Source organism: Pleurodeles waltl, chromosome 4_1 (genome assembly GCF_031143425.1).
Source record: "Pleurodeles waltl isolate 20211129_DDA chromosome 4_1, aPleWal1.hap1.20221129, whole genome shotgun sequence".
NCBI lineage: Eukaryota > Metazoa > Chordata > Amphibia > Caudata > Salamandridae > Pleurodeles > Pleurodeles waltl.
The window spans coordinates 983,161,446-983,184,331 of record NC_090442.1 but is presented as its reverse complement, the minus strand read 5'-3'; the positions used below and the strand labels follow the sequence as shown (position 1 = coordinate 983,184,331).

The window sequence follows — 22,886 nt, the reverse complement described above, 5'->3', positions numbered from 1 at the left end:
ATACTTTGGCGCTAGACGCGTCTAACTCCAAAGTATAAATATGGCGTTAGTTTTGCGCCGAATTTGCGTCGAAAAAAACGACGCAAATTCGGCGCAAACGGAGTATAAATACGGGCCTAGGAAACTTTGGTAATGGGAGGAGATTACAGAAGCCCTGTTGCATCTCACTAAAGATTACAGGATTACAGCCATGTAATTGAGAACGTCTGTTGTACTGTGTAGTATTTCATTTTGATGTGTGATTAAAGTACTTTAATTAAAAGATAAACCCTGGACTGTACAATACAACAATGTGTCTGATGAGTTCTGAGCTCAACCACCACTAGGGCCCAGTAGACCCTGTCTGCCCTTTGGTCTCTTAACAAGGGTCTAACACCTTTCCACAGCATCCATTGTAATGGAGGACCCAAACTGGTGATATTACCTTGTTGGTAATTTCTGATCCATGCCTAGATATGGTTTCTTTATTGTACGCTTTTTAAATGTTTTAATTTGTTTGCTCATTAATACTTGCCTGAACCTCATAAGTGTCATGAACTAACTTTGGTTCAGGTAGTGCCCATGCAATAGATGGTTGTGATAATAAGCATGGAGAAGTTCAACAAAAGTTAACAAAATTATTTTTGAAGATCAAAGCCAGAAGGAGGGAAAGGCATTCCCTAAAATTCGTAGATTGTATAGCACTGCTTTTCCAAATCCTTCACCTACAGAAGCCTTGTTATCAGCCCTTTACCTTGTGACCTTTACTGCACTTTGTTTGTCCAAAGTAAAATGGCTGCCATGTGATCATCTTCAGAGTTCACCTGTTGTTCCTCACTCTACTGCTCCTTCACATTAAGCACATCAATAGGGCATGCAAACATAGGCATAGCTTAGTCAGAAATAAATGGGGGGGATGAATCTCAAATTTCCTAGCTAAAAAAGCACTCGTCCACAGGGTGGATGTGTAAGGTAACCGAGGTTCGGGATGGATGGACTGTTCCCAGGAGGAGGAAGGTCAGTACAGATTTGCATTAGGTGGGCCTCTGTGGCTGATTTAGAGTTTGGCAGACTGATAATTGCAGCTATGACACAATGGCGATGACATACCATGTCTGCCAAACGCAAGGTCTACCCACACAATTTGTAATCGGACGTACCTCAAGTTTGCCTCTGAGGGAATACAATTTACTTTGTCAGATAAAAAGCCTCCTTCGACAGCCTGATGGAGTAGGTGTCACTTGACCGTTTGCCATATTTTGAGTGGATGGTCAGATGGCTTTTGTTTTTTAACTGTCTCTCACCACTAGATACATCCTGGTAGTGAGGGACAGTAAAAAAGAAAAATGAGCCCCGCCATTGGAGAACACTGGTGTATGGGTCATTCGTTTTTTTTGTTCCTTCAAAAACAAGCTCCTAGTTTGAGAGTTTGTTTTTGAATAAAAACATTTTGGAAACGTTTGACAGCCTGCTGTGATGTTTGATGGAGCCATCCATTACACATTTCCTACATTGACAGGAACCATTATGGTGGACATCTCTAAATTTAGTGAACAGAATAAAGGCGGTAAGTCTACCTTTACTCCATCTGCTGAATCTTAAATCAGGCCTACTGTCTAGCTTAGCACAGTTGGTGAAAACAATGGTGATTGATTGCTAGTAGTATGCCTGGAAACCTAAGAGTTGTATAGCTTTCTAAGCCTACTACTGCCAATGTTAGTGAATTCCAAAATGTTGTAAATTTGCATCCATTCAAGTTATACTTCTATAGGTGTAGATTTGCTACTTTTTTGGTAACCCGGTCACTAAGGGGCATGTTTACAAACAAGTGGCGCAACACTGTACGGCACAGCACATCACGAAAGGTTGCCGAGCCTCATTGTGTCACTGGAAGAGAGCAGAGCTGTGCAATACATTGAAAGAAAATGGTGCAGTTCTTGTCTCTCTTTGTGATGGTGCACTTTGGGCTGTCTAGCACTAACACTGGCACTCTTGCCTCATAACAGAAGGGTGTCTGTGTTATGATCAGGAAAGCTTTTGTTCAGTAAGGGGTACCTTCCTGCACATAACTATCCTTGATGGCTTTCTACTCACAAAGAGGAAATAACATGGAGAAAAAAAGACATTTCTCCTTGTTAAGCTAGCCTCAGGAAGGAGCACCATTTTGGAGCAAACCTATGTCTATAATTCTTTGTAAATATGGGTTTGCAGTAAAATCAATAGATCGATAACTGGAATGCCCATACACCATCCATGGAATACCTATCTGATGCAAAAGAAACGCAAATCAGTGCGATGTGCCACACTGCATCACTTTTTCTTACAAAGCATTGCCAAATTACATTTTCATGGCTTTGTAAATACCAAAAAGGATTTTGTGTTAGGGCAGTGGCAAACATGTGACACACCCCACTTAAAATCCTTGTAAATCTGATAGAGACTTCTAGTTGCAGATTCCTTGTTCTTTGAACTTCCACAGGCCTCAAACTGGATCCGGAGATTTGTCTTCTAGCAGTACCTCTACGTGCTGTCAGGTGGCGTCGGTTGACTCCGTGGGCGTCGTTGGCATCATGTTCGCCGTGATGACATCACGGTTGTATAAAGGCACCACCCCGGCGCGCTGACGTCAGTTCTATTCTTCCCGCGCCAGCCTACGCACAGATCCGGAGAGAGCTACCTCAGTCATTTTTTGACTACGTTAACACTTTTGTCGACGAGTTCATGGATGCGTCAAGGGATGTCCCGCAAGACTGGATTCAAGCCCTGCGACTGGTGTCACCAAACTGTATCGGTGACGGATCCGCACCTCGTGTGTCTTTGGTGCCTGGAGCGTGATCACGACCCAAAGTTGTGCTCCGTGTGTCGGCCATGAACCCAAAAGCTTTGAGGGAGCGGTCCCTAAAGCTCATGGCGGCTCGACACTCGACTCCGCGGCACACTCGGTCTCGTTCGAGAGGAAGGTCTCGAGACCGGCCACAGAGTCATCACCACTCCTCGTCCTCCAAGTCATCTGGACATTCGGGTCACAAAGAGAAGAAGTTGAAGAAGGACAAGTGTTCTTCAACCTCACTCCGTCGATCGGACGATGCGACACGGGAAGAGTGTCAACGCTCTAGGCCTCCGTCATCGGAGCCTTCATCTGGGTCAGCTGCGCTTGTCTAAGACTTCCCAGAAGCCAGAGCTACCCTGGCCCAGCATAAAGAATTTTATGAGGCAATGCACCTAATTTTTGGGCAGTCTGACCCACCTTCGGCGCCCTCAGGCACAGGTGAGTCGGCGAGGGACCCCTCAGGTTCAAAGTCATCAGCTTTGGCCACGGTTCCAGTGGCGGATCTGTCCCAACGCCAGTCGTGCCACGGGGACCTTCCCCAGCATCGGGTCAGACATCAACACTCCTGACATCGGTTGTGCCCACAATCGACTACGATCCCATCCTCATACCCAACGACCGGGAGCTGGAACGACGTCGCTCAACGCCGATTCCGTTCTCTATGGGCTCTCCTGGGCCCAGGGTTGATACAAGCCCTTATTCTTGTGCGTATGGATACGGGGAGGGTATGGCGGGGATGCTGGACCTTTTAGAATACCAGCTTGACCCCCAAATTGACTGGGTGCAGGATTTGGGTGATGCCAGTGGTCTAGACACCTCCCCTGACACTGGTATGCTCTCTCTTCCTATCGTGGCTACGGAGGAGGGTGCTTTTTATTCCATGGTGGTGAGAAGGGCGGCTGAGGTCCTGGCCCTCGAGCTACCTTCTGTTGAGGTTAGGCCTAATATCCTAACCGACGTGCTTCAGCCAGGGTCTTCCTCCTCCGAGCCCCTTCTTCCCTTTAATGAAGCACTGACAGACGTCCTTTTGGGTACAGGGGCTCCAGGCTCTGTCATCTAAGCCACCTTTTCTGGCAATACATCCTGACAAAGTGGTGTTTCGCACGAGGGCTTCTTTTCTACCTAAAGTAGTGACACCCTTCCATGTCGGACAGTCTATCACCTTGCTTACCTTTTATGCACCCCCACATCCCTCTCATGAGGAGGAGAGACTCCAACGTCTGGACCCAAAAAGAGTATTGGTGTTCTATCTTGATCATACCAAAGACTTACTGATAGACGATCAACTCTTTGTGGGATATGTAGGTGCAAAGAAGGGGAAGGCAGTGCAGAAGAGGACCATTTCACAATGGGTACTCTTATGGATCAAAATGTGCTACGTTCTGGCTAAAAAGCAACCTCCCGAAGGTTTGTGAGCTCACTCCACCAGAGATACTGCTGCTACCACAGCGCTAGCACGGGCGTTCCAGTCCTGGACATCTGTCAGGCAGTTACGTGGACTTCTCTGCACACTTTTACCAAACACTACTGCCTGGACGCTCAGGTCCGGCTACTTTGGCAGTTCAGTCCTGCAGGACTTCTTGGTGTGATCTTGGTTCGCAGCCCACCACTGGGGATGGTACTGGTCAGGTATCTATTCAAAGTTAAGGAATCTGCAACTTAAAGTCTCTATCAGATGTACAAGTTACTTACCTTCGGTAACGATATATCTGTTAGAGACATATTCTAGTTGCAGATTCCTTACCAACCCGCCCATCCTCCCCGCACTGCGAAATGATTTCTAGGAACAGGAACTTCCCCTTAAGGGCCCTAGTTTTGGCGCACCACTCTCAGTGTTCTTCATGGCTCTGCGCTACTGCCTTGGAAAGTCGTGAAAAGAAATTGACATTAGCGCGACGGGGTGGCTCCTATATACGACTGCGACGTCATCACGGTGAACACGATGCTCGCGGAGTCGACCGACGCCCCCTGACAGCACACAGAGGTACTGCTTGAAGAAAATTCTCTGGATCCAGTCTGACGCCTGAGGAAATTCAAAGGTAAGGAATCTGCAACTAGAATATGTCTCTACCAGATATACATGCCACTGGTAGGAGGCTCACCCCCCCCCCAAACAATCCCCAGATGACTCCCGCCCCCCCTCCATCCACACTCCCCCCTCTTTTGATCCGCCACCTCCAATACTTGCAGACACACACCACGCATACACACACACACACCCACTAGCATACACCTATTTATTCACACATGCATCATTCTTTCTCGCACTCATCCGTACACACATTCACACTGACATGTAGACACTCATTGACATTTTCATTTGTACACGCATTCTCACACATGCATACACCCACGCACACAACACTACACACACTGTCGCATTCACACACACACACACTCACACATGCATGCACACAACTCCCCCCCTACACACACACACTCAGCACCACCACTGTTGGAAGCCCAATTTACCTGCATCCAGGGGGTCTTCTGGCAGGGAATGGGACGGGCGCTGCTACTGCCAGCAGCGCCCACCAGCAGAACACCGGCAGGCCGTATCACAGGTCATGATACGGCTGGCGGCGGTCTACTGGCGTGGCAGTGCTGGTGGTAGCAGCGCTACCTTACCACCATCTGCCAGTATGGCCACAGCCGGATTTCCGCCCTTCTTGTGGCGGAAATTCGGCTGTGGTCATAATTTGGCAAACGTATGGTAGCCGCGGCGATGGTCTTTTGGCGGCCATCGCCATGGTGGTAGGCGGCTTTTAACGCCAATTTTAAAATGAGGCCCTATATGTGTACGTTTGTTAGAACTACATCCAAGTACTTTATACGACTCCTACTTCGTATTTAGTTCTGTATAAACTGAAGCATTCATCAATACATTCTGCAAAGTGTTTTCTACATTTTCTGGTAGTCACTGAATAAGTCATTTATGTTTTGTAAATATGTAGGTGGAAAGAATATGTACTTGATGACATCAAAGGTCTGGGGCCATTTTTTTTGGGGAGGAATTTATGTTAAAGAGTAATACTTTTGGAACTCCGAAAAGGATCCAAAGATCTGTACTGAAAAACAAGTTATAAAACGGAAATGTGTGCATAAATAACCTTCCAAGATACTGGACTTTACTGGGGAAGAGAGTGTAAGCCACACTATCTGTTTTAGTCTTAATGATGAGTCTAACAGTCTCTCTATTCTATAAACCTATCAAATGTTGAGTACAGTTAAGGATCTCAGCGGACATTTATTGTTTTAAATTTTTAATACCTTCCAGGGTGGGATGCTGTCATGGACTGGAAGGATGTATTGTCCGGAGGAGAGAAGCAAAGAATGGGCATGGCACGGATGTTCTATCACAAGTAAGTTTTCTGTGTCAGGTTTTTGATCCTCTGCTAAGAACCTCATGTGTCTCTTCAATCAACACCATATGGCAGTAACCTCTCAGGTGCCAAACAGTGCATGAAGAGTTCAGGTTATTATCCCATCTCTCAAAGGTCTGCCACTCCCCACACCTCCCTGTAAGCCTTACACCAGCACCTTCACCTTTTCATTATACATCCACACCAATAATGCTGCATTCCTGCTCCCCAGTCCTGTTTCCCCTTTTACTATCTTGACCAGTGTAAAACCAGCAACATGTTCTGTGCTTCTATATTTTGTGGGTATGTTTGCGCTATAAAACTCAAATATATATGCGTATAACTCACACAGGGTACGGGCATGCCTCTAGAGTGCTGCTGACATGTCAGATATAATGTGATGAAACTGTGCTAAATACAGTGCTATTTCTTAATTGCAAGATAAATCACGCTCTTTTTATCTGTGGAATCTTTCAGCATACCCACAAGCTTAATACATTTCACTCTGGGAAAGACAGGAAAACAATTCCATGCGATATGAAGCAGAGAGAATGGAGATTGTTGCATTCTGGTGGCCTCCTACAAATACCAACCAACGAACCCCCTAACTCACTATAAAGCATATGTGACCAACCAGTGAAAAATACAACAGGCTCTTAGGTAACAAATGGGTCTGGTATACTGAGTTCGAGACTCTGGGGTTGATTTAGAGTTTGGCAGACAGGGTATTCCATTACAATAGTGATGAAGTATTCTATCCTCCAAACTGACAGTCCACCCGCTTCATTTGAAGACGGGTGTGCCATCTACTTTCGTTCACAGGGTCCCCATTGGCTCTGTGACCAGAAAGGTACCTCCTACAGTCTGATTAAGAAGGTCTTTTGGAATAAAGCCATCACATTGCCCAGTTGACTTAGATGAACGGTCTGATTTTTTTCCTGTTTTTCTGGAATAACCCCCACATCTTGGCATGGTCATGGGGGTCATTAAGTTTTAGCTTTCAATAATACCCAGTTTGGGGGTTGTTTTAAAAAAAAAAACTGATGGTAAATGCTGTGATGGTGGTTCCTTTCAACGTGCAGAAAAGACTGTTGGATCAGCAGTCATCTGTAAATATGACGTTGAGTCCTCCACCACCCTAGATTTCCATAAATATTGGCAGGATGACATAGAGCAGCATGTTTTGGGAAACAATTTTGACTAGTGAGCTTAAGCTCGTGAACCTTTGCAAACAATATTTACTAAAATTCTAAGGAAAGTGAAGACTGTCACAGTGAAGACTTCCCAAGCAGGACATGTTAATGTAATGGCAGAGAGTCGTCATATAAACAGGCTTGAGGTGTTAATTCTATCTCAGAAAGGTTTTCTTGTAACTTAAAAGCGAAGAGAGCTTCGGGTGATAATATGGTCGGCAGTAGAAGTCTTGCAGCATGGGTGGCTGCAATAAAACATCTATGGGTAAGCTTTTCGTGAACTGCATTTAAGGAATTCAGCAGTAACACCTTAGATGTCAGACCTAATTCGCATATAACAGGATGACATATCATGGCTAAAATTACTAACTTATTTCTTTTTTTTTCTTTTTGAAGACCAAAATATGCATTGCTGGATGAGTGTACCAGTGCAGTAAGCATAGACGTGGAAGGAAAGATATTTCAAGCCGCAAAGGATGCAGGGATATCCCTGCTTTCTATCACACATCGGCCTTCTCTTTGGTAAGGGGTAACAAGGTTACTATCAATACAATTTTACACTGTCTTAACTTTCTTGAGACTGTTTGAAGTTTATTAACAAAGGCATTTGGAGTATGTAAAGTAGTACTGTTGTAGTGCTTTTTCACATACTCTGAAATAGCTTTTTGAATGGGCCACAAAAAACCTAAAATGGGAGTATTCAGTGAATATTCATACATAGGTACTAAAAATAGAGGACTGCGCTCTCTGTGTACTTTCACTGGTAGAGAGTTGGATGTTCTGTGGCCAACTCAGAAAGGCTTGCACAAGTACATAAAAAATATCCCTGTGATACTACTTCCTGTACTTATACATGGTATAGTGAGTTGGCCCCTTAATGTTAGAACAATGCATGGCCTACTGATTAGTTCCATTAATAGCTTGGGTTTGAACCTGCCACTTGTCACATATCTCATCAGCATACAGAGGATTATGGGCTTTTTATATAATTAAATGTGCCATGCTCTGGTGTTAGCCTATGGATACAAACCAACATCATACAGATGTAAAGATGTGAATTGCACAGGAAGTTAACATCTTAATTGACTACAGTTTTTATGTTTGTGTTTTGTTCACCCTGTTACATTTGTTTGTACTGTGTACTTGATGCCATGTTCCATGTCTAAATGTGTTACATATTTGGGATGCATATGTATCTACCAAATATAGAACGCTCACATGTGGATTTACATTCCAGTACCTACGTGTTTGAGAGCCCTGCAAAGTATGTGTATATTCACATGTTCCTAGGCAGAGTATGTCTGGTGTAATGTGCCGGTGCCACAATTTAAACTTGTGCATGGCTCAGTGGCGTAAAGTGTGGCTCAGTGGCGTAACGTAAAACAATGGGACCTCATTGCAGAATGTAAAGAGGGGCCCTTGAGTCTCCCTTATATCACAAATATTCATTGACCTTGGGTGGAATGGGTCCACCCTGAATGGTTGTTGGGGACCCTGGAAGAGTTGGGGACTCCCCTCGTGCTGCAGGGGCCTTTTACCGCCACTGGTTTGGCTGACCCTCAGTATCATTTGTAGTATGTAGTGTAATAAATCTCAAATTAAACTGACTTTCTCAGCAACAAATGAGCTTGGCTCATCTTCACCACTCTTTGATTTCTCAGCTACCGTTTCCAGCTAAAATTCTAGAAAAACATCTGAATATCACGTTATCTAAATTTGTAGAGGAAAATACTGTGCGGGACTCAGCCCAATTTGGTTTTATGCCAAATCACAACACAGAGTCCGCATTGGTGATAGCTGCAGACCAAGTGAGGTTTATCTTAGTCAACGGTGGAAAAGCTGCTATGATTTTGCTAGATTTATCTGCAGCATTTAATACTGTTAATCATGAGATCTTGAATGCACATTTGGCAGGTGTTGGTATTAGAGGGTCAGTCTTAGAGTTGCTTTGTTCTTTTCTGTCACAGAGAGACCATTCAGTTGCCCTGGGTAAACAGGTCTCTAAATCTTTTGCGCTACCATGCTGGGTTCATCAAGGATCATCATTGAGTCCTACTTTGTTTAATAACTATGTGGCCCCCGTGACGAAGAAGATTCAATCTTTTGGCTTCGCCCCAGTAGCATGTGTAGGCGACACTCAGCTCATTGTGTCTATTTCAAACAACGCAGAAGAGACAGCCCACTGCTTTAATAGCTGTATGAGTGCTATAGGACAATGGATGAACATAAACAGTCTCATGCTTATTTCAGCAAAGACCGAAGTGTTGTTTTTTAGAAAAAGCTCACCATCTTGAGACCAATCTTGATGGCCTCAAGAACTGGGAACCCTCCCCACTCCAGTATCTACTGTTAAGAATCTGGGAGTAATCTTTGATTCCGGTCTGTCTTTTAATGCCCAAATAAATAAACTCGTCCCCTGTAGTAATCTCTCTTTGGTCTTCCAACCACGCCCATGTTAAGTCAGTCACTTTCATTGGCTCGTGGGCTTGCATTTTAAAATCTGCTTGCTTTCATTTGTGAAAGGCATGCATACGTCATGCCTTTTACGGTGTTTAGCCCACATACACAGCACCGGTAAACTACTAAAAACATATGAGGCCCGATGTTTTCAGCATAGTTTCCGGACTACTTTATCTGTTTATTTTCCATGCACCTCAATCGCGCTGGGGTTTACATAGCGCGATCGTGCTTGGTTTTTCCGTTTTCAATTTCAGCGCAGTCGTGCTGCATTTTATATAGTGCGATCGTGCTGCTTTTTTTTTTCTTTTGTGGCAAGAAAAGTCAGTTAGGAGTTTACAACGCTAATAGCTCTAACTCGAGCAAATGTGAGACCCGTTGCATTGAAAATGCTTATTATTATTGCGTAAGATCAGGAAGATATTCCCGTACAAACCTTTTTCTCTGCAAAAAGACGTGGTAACAGCCTTGGTGTTATCAAAGCTTGATTACAGCAATGCCCTACATGTTGCCATTCATCAGTGTTCCTTGGAAAAATTGCAGTACCTTTCAAAATGCGGCGGTAAGACTGTTAAAGAATATTCTCAAATTCCAATCAGTCTCGGCGACATTACAAGAGCTGCATTGGTTGCCAATAAAGAAACAAGTCAGATTTAAGGCTCTTTGCCTTGCCCACAAAGCGTTATATGGAGCTGCCCCAACTTTCTGAAGAACAATGTCACTTGGTACACCCCCAGAAGGCTACTTTGTTCTACTAATGCTCGCCTAATTAATGTGCAAAAAATCAAAAGATCCAACTTTGGAGGCAGAAGTTTTATTTACACTAAAGCACGGCTATGGAACAGTTTATCGGATCAACTGAGAAGCACATCCTGTCTATTATCCTTTAGAAAACTTCTTAAGACTTGTTTTTTTATTAGCCCTGGAAACTAAGTAGTAATTTTTGTCTATTAGGTAGGTTAGGATTCAGTCAGACTGATAACATAGCGCCAAGACGCCTTTGGCCCTCGCGCACTTTAGAAGAAGATCAGTATCAATTTGAAGCAAACGTAAGACTTGTCGACATTGACGTGTAAAGTGTACACTCGAGTAATATTGCAGTATTTTGAAAGCCTTTAAATCTTACTTGCTGTATGCAGAGAGTATTTCTGGCCAAATTGTGAATGAAACCAAAGCATGCAAGATCCGGGCAGTCTTAAGCTTAAGATTGACCATACTAAAGAAAATTCTAGCTGGACCTGTATAAATGAATAGAAGGGTTTGTCACCATAAGCAAGGCCAGACTCAGGAACCAAAAGCAGCCCTTGCAAAAGTGCTCTACCCAGCCCCACTCTTTTCCTCTCCAAGTTATACCTCTTTCTTCACATCATCCATTCCAGACTTCTCCAACGAATAGCTCGTAAGCTACTGGTAGCTCTCCAGCTACTAGTAAGCAGCTCTCCTGTGTGCAGCCCAGACCACTAATTTTGAAGCTTTGCTTTGCTAAATTAATGTATGTGTACCAACATTTAAATGTGTGTATTTAAGACAAAAATGTATGTATTTTCAGAACACCTAAGCTAATATTGAGAGAAACATGTTAAAAGTCCGAAATATATTTAAAGTTGATATAGAATGTGGAATTAGGGTACTTATTCCTAATATTACTCCCTTGGAGTCAGAAGCGTTTTGAGATACAACAGCAATGTAATACTCATGTAAAGGCATTCTAAATAGACAAACTCCTTTTCTACATTACTGCTCTCAACCCTACCTGATGTACAAAGGTGTTCATTGCTGGAAATCCTGCCTACGGTGGCCATTAATACAATCCTGTCTGATCTGGTCACTATTACTACATTAATAGTATTAGTAGCTTAGTAGATTTTGTATTCACCATAAGTAGGCTCTCATTACAGAAAAGGTTGGAGAACCCTGATCAATTTTGCTTTCTTCCTTTCTCCCCTCTCTCACATTTCCCTCTCTTCCTGTCCCGATTGTTCTGCTACAATTATTCTCTGTTAAATTCTGCAGCAGGTTGCATTTCTGCAGCAAATTGAATATCTGCAGTACATCAGAATTCCAGCAGCCGATGAAACGTGCAGTTATTCTCCACTGTCCCATGAAATCTATACACACCATGCCCTAAGGCAGGCAGAGAAGAATTTCACCCCAGAGTAAAGGCATAATCTACAAATACACACTTTTCCAGTGTAAAACACCAACAATCGTACTTCCACCAAATTGTTGCGGCTAATGTCATAACCCATAAACCTCACTTCAAACACGATTTAGTCAGGCAAAATACATTTAAAATATGTTCAACAATCATAGACACATTTCATCCTGTTTGCAGTATATTGGTGCAAGGTAATTGACAAGCTTTGATTTGAGGGAAACAAAGCAGGAGGAAGAGAACAATGACTCATGTCCCCGAAATGGCAAGCACTAAATACGAAAATCAATGTTTCCATTTTTAGTTGTATTATTAACACAACAACAACATTCACGCACTGCTTATACACTCCATATAATACCAACAAACACCTCTCACAATGGAGCATCACACACATTAAAAGAAGGCTGAGGTAGTGGGTTAATTTCCTCTTCCAGCCACAAGCTGTCTGCCCTCTGTGAAAGCTGACAATCACAGAGAAACTTAGGGAGCCTGAGTCTGGCAGTGTTTTAGGCTATGGTATGTGTATGTTGAAGTTGTTTGTATAGGAGCCCCCAACCTAGGTTAGATTAGGGTTTGTGAGTAATGCTTCACTGGTGTAGCGAGTGATAGGGAGCTGATAGACTCAAAGGTAGGATGACTGGCTAAGAAGGAAGTGAGGGTAGTTACAGATGGTCTGGATCTGCTACTGTTATTGCCTCGTTTTCATCTAATGCTGGACTTTCCGTTCTCAATGTCGTCTTCATTCTACAAGGGGTTGGGTATTGCATCTTAATACTGACAGCAAAAATAGTGTGGTACCGGGATATTGTGTCAGAAATAGACTTACTTTGTTTAATGTGGAATTAAATAAACGTGGAATGAAATAAAGTATATCTGTACCTGCTTGTATACACTCACCTTCTCGATATACTGGTCCTAAATATTTTTCACATGACAATATAACACCACAATATTTAAGTTGTTGATATTTTGACATGCAACCCCTTCTGCTATCTACATTATGTTATGCAGATTTGCAGAGCATACAATCACTCGGGCCGGGTAGCATGGTGATGAGCAGGAGTGCATTGAGCCAAACCTATGGCCAAGTGAGACTACTCAAACACCCAGGTTTTCAACTTGCTACAGAATTCAAAAATTGAGGAGGAGGCTCTTATTTGTAGCAGCAGGTCATTCTTCACTTTAGGAGCAATGTAGAAGGTTAGACAACTAGGTCTGGTTTATGTGTGGGATGTGTACAAGGAGGAGACTGGACAAGCGTAGATGTTTGGAAGGTTTGTGAAGGCAGATGAGATTGTTGAGGTATGCTGTGTCAATGTTATGTAGTAGCTTGAAAGTGTGGGTGAGGAGTTTGAATTGTGCTTGTTTGGGCCAGTGGTGCTCCTTCATTTGTAGTGTGATGAGAGTGTGGCATTGGAGGTTAAGAGTCTTTCTAGCTGCAGAGTTCTGAATGCTGTCCAGCCTTCTGGTGGGGTTTTTGTTGATCCCGGCAAAGAGGGCATTACCATAGTCCAGCTTGCTTGCTTGAAAGGTGTGTGTGACGGTTTTCCAAGTGCTGATTGGGAGATATTTGAAAATCTTCCTCAGCATCTTCAGGGTATGGAAGCAAGAGACAGTGATGGTGTTGACTTGGGCAGTCATACAAGTTTAAGGTCAATGAGGATACTGAGGTTCTCCTTGTGGGTGGTGGGGTTGGTCCTAGCTCTGCTGACCACCAGTTGGAATCTCAAAAGTGATGTTCTCCACCTGGAAATCACAACCTTAGTCTTGTTGGTATTCTGCTTCAGAGAGTTTATCTTCATTCAATGTGTGATTTCAGTCATGCAGTGTGAGAAATTTGGTTGTTGGCTGCTAGGATGAAACCCTAATCAAGCGAAAGCCACAATCTTTGTCAGGGTGAACCACAAAATGTCACTAAATTAACTTGTGCTAAAACACTTTGGGGGTCATTCTGACCCCGGCCGGCGGCGGAAGCCGCCGGCCTGGCTGGAACCGCCAGAATACCGCTACGCGGTCAAAAGACCGCTGCGGGTATTCTGGGTTTCCCGCTGGGCTGGCGGGCGACCGCCAGAAGGCCGCCCGCCAGCCCAGCGGGAAACACCCTTCCATGAGGATGCCGGCTCCGAATGGAGCCAGCGGAGTGGAAGGGGTGCGACGGGTGCAGTTGCACCCGTCGCGATTTTCAGTGTCTGCATGGCAGACACTGAAAATCTTTGTGGGGCCCTGTTATGGGGGCCCCTGCAGTGCCCATGCCATTGGCATGGGCACTGCAGGGGCCCCCAGGGGCCCCACGACACCCCATACCGCCATTCTGTTCCTGGCGGCCAAAACCGCCAGGAACAGGATGGCGGTATGGGGGTCGGAATCCCCATGGCGGCGCAGCAAGCTGCGCTGCCATGGAGGATTCCCCAGGGCAGCGGGAAACCGGCGGTACACCGCCGGTTTTCCGTTTCTGACCGCGGCTGTACCGCCGCGGTCAGAATGCCCATGGGAGCACCGCCAGCCTGTTGGCAGTGCTCCCGCGGTCGTTGGCCCTGGCGGATTTTACCGCCAGGGTCAGAATGACCCCCTTTGTTACTTGGCACAAAAGTACTCAGACTTAACTTAGAGGTAATGTGTAAAGTATTTATGCAACACTTGAACAGTAATAAAGTGAAAACACATCACAAGAAAAATCCCACTCAAAGCTAGAAAACTAGAGTAAACTTTGATAAATTATTTGACACCAAAACAACAAAAATCCAATTAGTAGAACTGGAGATATGCAAGGTTGGGTAAAAAATAGTGCTTAATAGCACAAAACACCAACTGTGTTTATCTGGTTGCGTCAGACCGGCATAAAGTTACAAATTTAGGCCGAAGTGATGGAATGTACCTCAGATACAGGGACCAGGCAAGGCCCTCTGAGAATTGTAGCTTATGCCCTTGGGATGGGCCTTTGCATCATGCAGCTGCTGTTCAGAGGATTGATGCGAGGCCCTGCATTGAGATGTGTCTCACAGCATCGATTCCGATGAGAGATGTGAGGTCTGCATCGAGTTGCATCATGTTGCGACGATTCTGATAAGGAGTTGTGAAGGCTGCGATGCGAGGTCAGTGTTGTATTGTGTTGCGCTGCATTGGTTCCGATGAGGAGCTACGAGGTCTGCATCGGTTTGAACTGCATTGGTTCTGATGGACCACATCTGGGCTGGCAGAGCACCTTTATCACAATTTCCAAGGATCCAGGACTGGGGAAGCACAACTTGGGGTATTAGGACTCACATCAGGCAGAGTTCAGGGGCAGGTGTCAATGGTGTTGGAGCTTGTTGTCTCCCTGTAGCTCAGAACAGGAGGCCAGCATTGAAGTCATTCTGGTGGTCCTGGGTTCATGGTGCAGATCCGGTCCTTCCTCAGATAGCAGGGCAGCAGATCAGTTCTTCTTGCAGTTAGGACAGCAGGGCAGCAGAGCAGATGGGCAGTCCTTCTTGCAGCAGAGCAACAGAGCGGCAGGGTAGCAGGGCAGCAGAACAGTCCGTCCTCCTTAGGCCTAGAAGTGATCTGAAGAGTGGGTCTGATGGCTCTCTTTTTTATATCTGCTGCTCACTTCGAAGTGGGAGATGCTTCTGTGGCTTCCCCCTAGGGAGGTGCCTTGAATTGTATGCTTCTCTGCCCTGGTCCCAGTCTGTCTGAGGGCACAATAAGCTAATGTGAGGTCCTTTGTGCGCAAGTTGGGCCAGTACCTTTGAAGTGCAAGTATGGTAGGTGACAACTCCACCCCTCCCCACCCCCCCCGAAGCCAGGATGGCCCATCCTGCCAACACCTAAAGCCTCTTTTGAGATGCTGTCTGGGAGGAATACACAAAGGCCAATTGCAAACTGCATCTAGTCATGTGACCCAGGAACAAGCTGCAGGCACCAAATGTTTAGGACAAGATAATGTTAACTTTCTAAAAGTGTCAGTTTCAGAATTGTGACTCAAAATCCCACTTAAAATACAAAAGGGTTTTAAATTACAATTCCTCTGATATCAATCATGACTTTCCTACCTGCCTCCAATCAAGTCACCTATTAAGTGTAATAAAGTAACCAAATATAATCTTATCAGATAGGCAGGCTTTGCAATAGTGAAAAACAAACGTTGGGGTTTTTCACTACCAGAACATGTTGAACTTAAGATTACATGGATACAATGCACCCTGCTCTAAGGTGTTACTTTATGTGTGCCTTATGTATATAAAAAAGGAAGGTCTGGGCCTGGCAAAAGGTTAATTCATCCAGGTTGAAACAGCAGTTTAAAACTGCACACACTAGCTGCAATGGCAGGCCTGAGACATCTTTAAAACGCTGCTTAAGGTGGCTTTGGAGGGTTTTCATAACTGGGACTTGATCAGGGGTGTAGCTTGGTTAGTAAGATTTGGGGGTGTGAGCTTCAGATTTCCCAACAATCACACTGGCAAATCACTGTAAAATACTTTATCTGAGAAGCAGGACATGAGAGGGGCTTAAGGGGCAGTGGAAAGGGACACCAGTGCAGATTGTTAGGGGTACTTAAAATGCAATATTTTATAAAATTACAAACATTTTTTTTAAACTTCAAAATGTAGAGGAGAGAGAGTGTGTATGTGTGGTTTAGTCTATGTGTGCATGTAAAACTCTTAGGTGAAACAGACATTTCACCATACCTGACTGAAAGCACCAGTACCCATTTATTTGCTACAGAATACATTTATTAAAGGGGTGCAAAACCCCTAATACTCTCCTGGACATGATAGGTATTCCAATTTTAGGGGACCTGATGGATGGAGTGATCCTGAAGTCATATCAAACCTTGCAATTTAAATACAACCTACACCACAGCCAATGTTATTGATATATTCAGGTTTGACATATGCTGGGGCCGCATATCAGGAATTTAGAGAACCTCCCAGAGTATAACCTCCTGGAGGCAAAGCTGTCCATGGGGGATGTAGGGGCCCATAAGGTCATTGAGATATACCAAACAACCATACGCCACATTCTTGATACATTCCCTGAACTACGACGTGTGGGAACGGGTCTTGGGAGCTCCCAAAGACAAGGACTAGGCGAAGGCCTTGGCCTCCCTGTGATACCCAGCAATTGCAACCGGATTCAGTCTCATTCACTTGAAATATTTTCATAGGGGGTACCTTACTAAGAACAGACTTTGGTGGTTGGGGGCAGTGACTGTCTACGGTGTGAGACCCGGGAAGGTGACCACTTGCATACAATGTGGTATTGTGGAAAGGTGGAGTCGTTCTGGGGGAGGGTTCTGGGTAGAGCTATCTCCTGTGATTCGAAGTTAGCCCTGCTCCACATCACTACAGACTCCAACAGAGATCAATATACCCTAGCTTTGCTACTTCTGGGGCCCTACCGTGGGCAAGCAGGACATTGTAATTGTATTGTATTGTAATCGTATTTATATAGCGCTTACTACCCCTGATGAGGCGTCGAAGCGCTTTTCGGTGAGTAGCACGCTACTCTGGAACCCAACAAGAATTAGTGATGGATTAGTATCGGGAAATAATGAGTACAGTTTTAGTATTATTATGAGTTAATTTGAGCCGCGGATATGAGAGTTTGTTAGTTAGATTGACTGGAGTAATGGAGGGGTGGAGGAGGAAAGAAATCCAGAAGTGTTAATTGGGAGTATATCCTTAATTTACTCAACCCAAAGGCTTGGGATGAGTAAAGGGGGGTGGAAGAGGGAAGAGTATGTGGAAGGGTTAGGGAAAGCATAGTAGCAGGGTGAGATAAATGCGGGAGAATTTAGTAGGGTTGTGTGGGAGGTCATGGTAGTAGAGTGAGGTTTGGTGAGTTAGATGTGGAAGCGGAGGGAAGAGCTTAGGCAGAGTTATTTAGAAGGTGAAAGTAGTAGAAAGGATTTGGGATGAGTCAGAGTGAGAATGGAGGATAGTTTGATAGAGACATGACATATGATGATGGGTAGATAAGTGTGATAAGATGAGAGCAGGAATTCATGATATCTAGTATAACAACCCACCCAGGAGCCATGCAATGACCCACGAACATGCCAAGCACAGAAACAACATATACACATACATACATACATATATATATATACATACACACACACATGAATACACACACATATGTACATACAATACATAATTAGAACCATGGGTAAAATATACTTAGTCAAACAGGTTTAAAGAGTGTGTGTGTATTTTATTGTTATGACATAGTAGCAATACATATTTTCTAAAGAAACTAGAAATAACTAGAAATATACACATAGGCCCTCATTCTGACCTTGGCGGTCTTTTCGCAAGACCGCCGAGTTACCGCCGCGGTGAAGACCGCCGACCGCGGCGGTATGCCGCTGTGCGCATTCTGACCGCTGGGAGCGTACCGCCGGAAAACCGCCAGCAGCCACACTGGCGGTCGGCGGGAAAGTGGAGACTGGTCAACCTCCACCGCCACGCCAGCAGAACACCGCCCACAGAATTACGACCCACATTTCTGTGTGGCGGTCTTCTGTTGGCGGTCTTCTGTTGGCAGTCACCTCCCCATGGCTCCTGTCACCTCCCGGAGGACCAACGCACAAGGTAAGTTGATCGTCCGTGAGGGGAGGGGGTGGGGGGGTGTTGTGTGATGTGTGCGTGCATGGGGGTGTGCGTGGGAGTGTGTAGAGGGGGTGTGTGAGTGCGTGCATGCGGGCGGGGAGTGCTGCTGTGCCTATGGGCAATGTGTGTAGTTCGGCGGGTGCGCATGTCGGCATGTATGTGTGCGGGTATGTGTCCCCGTTGTGTATGTGTGTGTGTAGGGGATGTGTATATGTGCATGTAGGGGGTGTGTGCATGTCGGGGTGCGTGTATGTGCATGTCGGGGTGGGGGTGGGGAGGGGGTTCGTACCACCTCTGGGGGGTGGCAGGGGGGTGGAGGGGGTGGGGGGAGGACTCGGGGGGCAGTGGGGGGTGGGGGAGACCCCTATCAGTGCCAGGGAAGGAATTCCCTGGCCCCGATAGTGCCTACCGCCATGGTTCGCATGGCGGTTCCCGACTGCCAGAAACCGCGGCGGTAAGCAGGGTCATGATACCGTTGGCGGTCTTGGGTCGACCGCCGGACCGGAGTGCGCAGACTCCAGCCCGTCGGTCATGACCGCCGTGGCTGTCGGAGTGGGGAAGTGGCGGTCGGTCGCGGCGGGGACCGCCGCGGTCAGAATGCCATTTTTAATACCGCCGGTCTGTTCGCGGTCCGACCGCCGTCTCTCCGCCGACCGCCAAGGTCAGAATGAGGGCCATAATCTGGAAAAATATTTATCAACATAGACAAATGCAGTTCATAGTTGTTTGAATATGGTGGTTATGAAGGAAAGAGCCAACTCTTGAGTAGTTTTCTGAAGACAAGAAAGTTATCTGTGGCTCTTATAGTTGGGGGTAATGAATTCCATAGTTTGGCTGCTTGAACGGAGAAGGATGTACCACCTATAGTCTTTTTCTTGTATGGTGGTGTTCTAAGGCGGGGTGACAATCTTGAGCGGAGGTTTCTTTGTTGGATGTATTTGGTAATTTTGTTTCTGATAAAAAGCGGTCCTGTTCCATTTATAGCTTTGTGGGTGATACAAAGCAGCTTGAAAGTGCATCTTCTGGCAACGGGTAACCAGTGTAGTGCTCTCAAGGCAGGGGAGATGTGGGCTTGTGGCTTTACATGTAATAGTAGCCTGGCTGCGGAATTCTGGATACGTTGTAGTTTTTTCATAACAGATAGAGATGATCCATGGTAGAGGCCATTGGCATAATCCAGTTTGGGTAGTACAAGCGAGATAGTAGCTTGCACCTTGTGTGGAAATCCGAAGTGGGGGAAGATGCGTCGTAAAGTCTTCAAGGTGATGAAGCTTGTTCGTGCTAATTTGTCCACTTGGGCATTCATAGTTAACTTGGAATCCATGGTGATTCCTAGGTTTTTAACTTCCTTGGATAATTGAGGAGGGGGTCCGAGATCGTCAGGCCAGACGCACAGAGGGTCATAATTCTTCCAGTCACCACATATGCGTATTTCTGTTTTTGAGGTATTTAGTTTGAGATGGCTCCAGGTCATCCACTGATCCACGGCTCTGAGGCAACTGAAGATTTGTGAGTTTTCAATGTTTTTGTGGCATTCTAATTAAAGTAGTATTTGTGTGTCATCTGCATAGTTGTAGCATGTGAGATGGAAATCATTGATCAGTTCTGGTAAAGATATCATGTAGATGTTGAAAAGCAAAGGTGAGATGATTGACCCTTGGGGGACCCCTGCTTTTGTGAGGTAGGGTTCGGACGAGAAGGGGGGGCGAGTGGATGATATTAGATCTTTTTTGAAGATAGGAACTAATCCAGTCAAGAGCAATCCCTTGTATGCTGGCTTTGTGGAGTCTTTGAGTTAGGGTGTCATGGTCACCCGTATCAAATGCAGCTGAGAGGTCCAAGAGAAGTAGTGCAGCAACTCCATTTTGGTCGACTGTGTTTTTAAAATCATCCCAGATTGCTATGAGTGCTGAATCAGTGCTTCTTCCTGGGCGGAATCCAGTTTGGAAGTCTGAAAGTATAGAATTGTCTTCAATGAATTGTGACATCTGGGCGAATGCTGCTCTTTCTATCAATTTGTCCAGGAAAGGTCCATTTGTGATTGGTCTGTAGTTGTTGGGGTCTTGCGGGTCTAGGTTTGTTTTCTTTAATAAAGGTCGTATGTATGCCTTTTTCAGGTCTACAGGAAAAGTTACTGAAGTTAAAGAGTTGTTGATGATTCTTCTTACAGGTGTGGCAGCAGAAGTAGATAGAAGAATGTTCTTGAAGATTTGTGGTGGGCAAGGGTCAGAAGGGAAACCAGAAGGTCTGCTTGCTTTGACCAAATCCATAAATTCAACCTGGGATATTTGTTTGAAGGACTGTAGAGGTTGGGTTGGTTTATTCTTAGAGGGTATTTTAGGAAAGGGTTGGTGCTGATGGTTTTCCTCTCTTTTAAATAGGAGTCCAATGTGTCTGCCTTGGTTGTGTAGTGAGTTGCCAATTTGTTTGTGAAATCTTGAGTAGTGGGATGACTTCCTTCCATGCATGTAGGTTTTCGAAATTCATTGAGAATTTTATAAAATTCCTTGGTTGTAGATTGATAATTTTGAATTCTGTCTGAGTAATACCTTTTTTTAGCTTTTTTGATTGATGATTTGTATATCCTGTTAAGTTTGTGTAGCTGCAGTTTGTCTTGACTGTTGTTTGTTTTGAGCCAGGTCCGCTGCAACTTTCTGATTTGTTGTTTTATCTTTTTAAGTTCTGTGTTTCTCCAAGGTGTTGGTTTTCTTTTGTTGTGTTTAGTTTTTCTGAGTGGTATTAGGATATCAAAAGCTTCCTGTAGCCACTCATAAAGTTTTGGCACATAATTAATTGTATCTAGATCTCTGTTTGCTGTTAGTTGTGTTTCTAAGTGATCCAAATTGAGTTTGCTCCATGGTCGATAGGTGTATGTATGTAAGTAGTTGTAGGATGTGTTGATTTGTGGAGTTGTATGTTGGAAAGTTATCATATGGTGGTCTGACCAAGTGATTAGCATGATGCTATGAATAATAACTAGTTCAGGCTTAGCAAAAATGACATCTAGGATGTGACCAGCGATGTGTGTGGGATTGTGTACAATCTGATGTAGGTTCAATGTAACTGGGCCAGTGGTGATAGCTTTTGGATGGGGCATATTAGGTTTGTCAAACCAAATGTTTAGATCCCCAAGAATGCATAGGTTGGAGTATAGTGTAATAAGGTTTGAGACTGTGTCTAGAAAAGCATCTGAGAATGTGGAGTTGTTAGGTGGAGGTCTGTAAAGGAGGAGAAAGTTACAGGAGGAAGTTGGAGTAGGGTTGCATCTGGTAAGGAGGGCTTCACAACCTTGTATGGAGATGTTGTCTGTTTTACTGAGGTTCAATGCCTGTTTGAATATAATAGCTAGTCCACCTCCTCTCTTGCCTATACGGTTTTGAGTGATGATTTGATAGCCCGGAGGAATGGCTTTGTGCAACACTGGTGCCATGTCATCTCCCAACCACGATTCAGTTATGATAGTAAGTCAGGGTGTGTGTCTGTGAGCAGGTCGTAGATGTGGTGCTTGTTTTTTTAGAGTGATCGAGCATTTATGAGCTGGCAGTTTAGAAAAGGTGTGTTAGTGATAGTGTTGTTTTGTTTATTTGTTTAGGAGAAGGGTAAGTAGTATACCACTGCAATACTCTTGAAAAGCTATTGACCCCTCTTCTGTGGAAGAGTGAAGTAAGGGTCTTGACTAGTGCATGAGTTGATAACGCTCCATGTATGAGGCTAGGGGATGCCCCATAAGCACAGCAAGCTCTGGGAGGATATGGGCAGATTATATAGGGGTATCCACAGGATCCAGGTCTTTGCTGACCACAAGTGTGGAATGAGAAGTGGAACAATTCAGAAGCTGATGGAAGTTATCTCAAAATGGAGTGCTTGCTGTAGGAGCTTGGGAGCGAAGGATCCTGGAAGGGGGAGCCACGCGGTCTGGGTAAAGGAACACACCTTTGGTTTAGTTACTAATGCCACTATATTTTACTGTGGTGATGTTTATCTTCATTAAACCAATAAAATTGTTTAAAAAAGGCTACTTAAGTGGGTGACACAATAAGTATTTGACTTACAGGATCTGGTTACATGTAGTACCACTTTACTAAGGACTTACAAGTAAATTAAATGTGCCAATTGGGTGTAAGCCAATTTTACCGTGTTTAAAGGAGAAAGTGAAAGCCCTTTAGCATGGGTTAGCAGTGGTAAAGTGCTCAGAGTCCTAAAGCCAACAAAACTGGGTTCAGAAAACAGGAGGAGTGAAGGCAAAAACGTTTGGAGGTGACACTGCAGAGAGGGTCAAGTCCAACATGCAGGCACTGAACTTGATCCAGTTACTGG

The 22,886-nt window shown here is 44.8% G+C and overlaps 1 protein-coding gene across 1 annotated transcript in view; it reads left to right on the top strand.

Moving 5' to 3' along the window:
- The window catches only part of ABCD2 (ATP binding cassette subfamily D member 2), a 238,479-nt gene that overhangs the window by 200,534 nt on the left and 15,059 nt on the right, over nt 1-22,886 (top strand). Inside the window, exons 8-9 of the mRNA XM_069229758.1 lie at nt 6,087-6,171; nt 7,761-7,886. Coding sequence (XP_069085859.1) covers nt 6,087-6,171; nt 7,761-7,886 — 211 coding nt within the window. The remainder of the gene's footprint in view (nt 1-6,086; nt 6,172-7,760; nt 7,887-22,886) is intronic.